This window comes from Mercenaria mercenaria, chromosome 6 (genome assembly GCF_021730395.1).
Source record: "Mercenaria mercenaria strain notata chromosome 6, MADL_Memer_1, whole genome shotgun sequence".
NCBI classification, from domain to species: Eukaryota; Metazoa; Mollusca; class Bivalvia; order Venerida; family Veneridae; genus Mercenaria; species Mercenaria mercenaria.
In genome coordinates, this window is record NC_069366.1 from 1,855,253 (window position 1) to 1,857,385 (window position 2,133).

Sequence of the window (2,133 nt, forward strand, 5' to 3'; positions counted from 1 at the left end):
TCAACAAAGGCGGACACAATCCCTTTTATTTTGTATCCAGTTATACTCAAATGGGGATCAATTCATTCCGTATTCTAGGCATTGTAACTAAACATACAAACTTCAAGTAGGCACTATGTATTTTAGATATATGAGAGCTAAATGCATCAATTTCAGTGTTCGCGTTTTCTGAAAATTTCACTGAGTCCCTGGGACTCAGTACTCTCAAGAATGTTGAGTGCCAGCCAAATATGATTGAGTCCCATGTTTTGTGACTACAATATTGACAATTGACTATGTTTTACAATAAATAACACCTTATTTAACTTCATAAATGCATGTTATCCAGTTCTGATAAACACAACAAAGGTATGAAGAAATTACAAAGTTTAATCAGATGTGGCTAAAACTAGTTAATTGTTACTTAAAAAAATAAAAATAAAACAAACCTTGACTAGAATTTCATATAATACTTGAAAAAAATTCATTATCCATTATACAATGTGTAATACAGACTAAAGTTAACAAAAATAACATTTAGCTTTATCTAATACTTTGATGCATAAATAGAATTTTTTATGCATGTATGTTGTATTTCTAAGCATTAAAATTTAAATGGAAATACACTGGACTGTTGAACACAAAATTCTTTTTAAATTAAAGCAACAATTTCCCATCAGAATTTTTTTAGAGTTTACGGTTTTTATCATGAACATTTGTTCATACAGGACACAGAAAATGCTAACAGTTTAAAGAACTATATAAACTTGATGAACAACTGTGAACACTAACACAAAATGTTTATTGCTAGTAACACTAAAGTGGCACACTTGTTGGTTTAACATTAAATTTTGTGCATTAACTTGTGTCTATTTCCTTCTGTTTTTAATGGCCCTGAATTTCCTGGCTGCCTCAGTATAATCAAACTGAGCAAAGTGTGGGCCATTGATACTGATCTTCATAATGTCCTGGAGAGTTTGTTCACCTAGGCGGTTTCTGGCCTTGTTTTTTGTGAGGTTTTGAGAGGAAAATCCGCGTTCACAAGATGCACTGTTGAGAGGAACACACAGGGCCAACTGCCCTAAGACAACATAGTCTGGGTACTCTTCTCCTAGAGTTGTGACCACAAGTTGAATGTAGTCTGCAAACCCCATACGTCTGTGAAGGCGAGTGTGGTGTTTGAACTGCAGGAAGTCTCTGAAACATCTGTCCCTGTTTAAAATGATGTCAGCATTCATATCAGCTGGTTGGTAGTGGTCCAGCAGTTGTTTCAGGTCCTCCTTCCCGTAGGCTGACATGGCACTATACTCTTCTGGGTACAGCTTTGGTGAGAAAATGGCATCGAAACTCTTCATCACATGCATAGTCTCACTGGGAAATCTCTGCTTCAGCTTCTCCAAGAGACTACCAATGAGGGCATCTGGGAAAGAAATAGAACACAAGTGAAAAACAGAAAGAACAGGAGAGCAATAATTATCTAAATAATAAAGTTAGTAACTGACATTATAAATTATTAAGAGTGGACACTGGTTATTTTGACAATAAAATACAACTGTGGACTGACGAAATTGAACTTTCTGATTAACAAAAATAATATGTGTTTTCTCATTTCAAATTTCTTAAACACTTAGCCTTTTTAATAATACCTTTGGTACGGATGAAGTTTGTTTCATCTACATCACTGATGGTCACAGGCTGGCCCTGGTAACCCCCTGTCTGAGCTATTTGGTCACGAAGAGCTGTGTAGGTCAACATTTCACCTGCACGAAAAGAATGAAATATGGACATACATTTTAGTAAGATTTTTTTGGAGGTCAAAGAACATGCAACATAATATAAGCTTTGATATTTGTTAACTATTCTATATATTTTATGACTGAATAGTTCTATTTTTCTTATATCAATTCATATTCTGAGTATACAGATAACAAATAACGATATCATAGTATGGCTGAAAAATTGTGTCAAGTGTCAATGTGTACTATGGTGTCTACCTGTGTTCTCGCCATAAGTGATCAGTGTGTTCCTGGCTGTCTGTAACCCAGATCTCACAGCTGAGAAGTCTAAACAGGACCTCTGGAATACCTTAGATAGCTTGGTGAATACTGGAAGAATGTCCATGAGCAGACATGTCAGAGATATGAATCCGAACTT

The 2,133-nt window shown here is 35.3% G+C and overlaps 1 protein-coding gene across 1 annotated transcript; it reads right to left on the bottom strand.

The window, feature by feature from the left end:
• Nucleotides 1-666: 666 nt before the first annotated feature.
• Nucleotides 667-1,850, bottom strand: LOC128557956 (zinc finger protein 862-like). The gene is made up of 2 exons (XM_053546643.1): nucleotides 1,626-1,850; nucleotides 667-1,399 (listed from the first exon to the last, which is right to left on the bottom strand). Exons 1-2 carry the CDS (start codon nucleotides 1,765-1,767, stop codon nucleotides 849-851), a joined length of 693 nt encoding a protein of 230 aa, XP_053402618.1. The 5' UTR covers nucleotides 1,768-1,850; the 3' UTR covers nucleotides 667-848.
• Nucleotides 1,851-2,133: the final 283 nt, after the last annotated feature.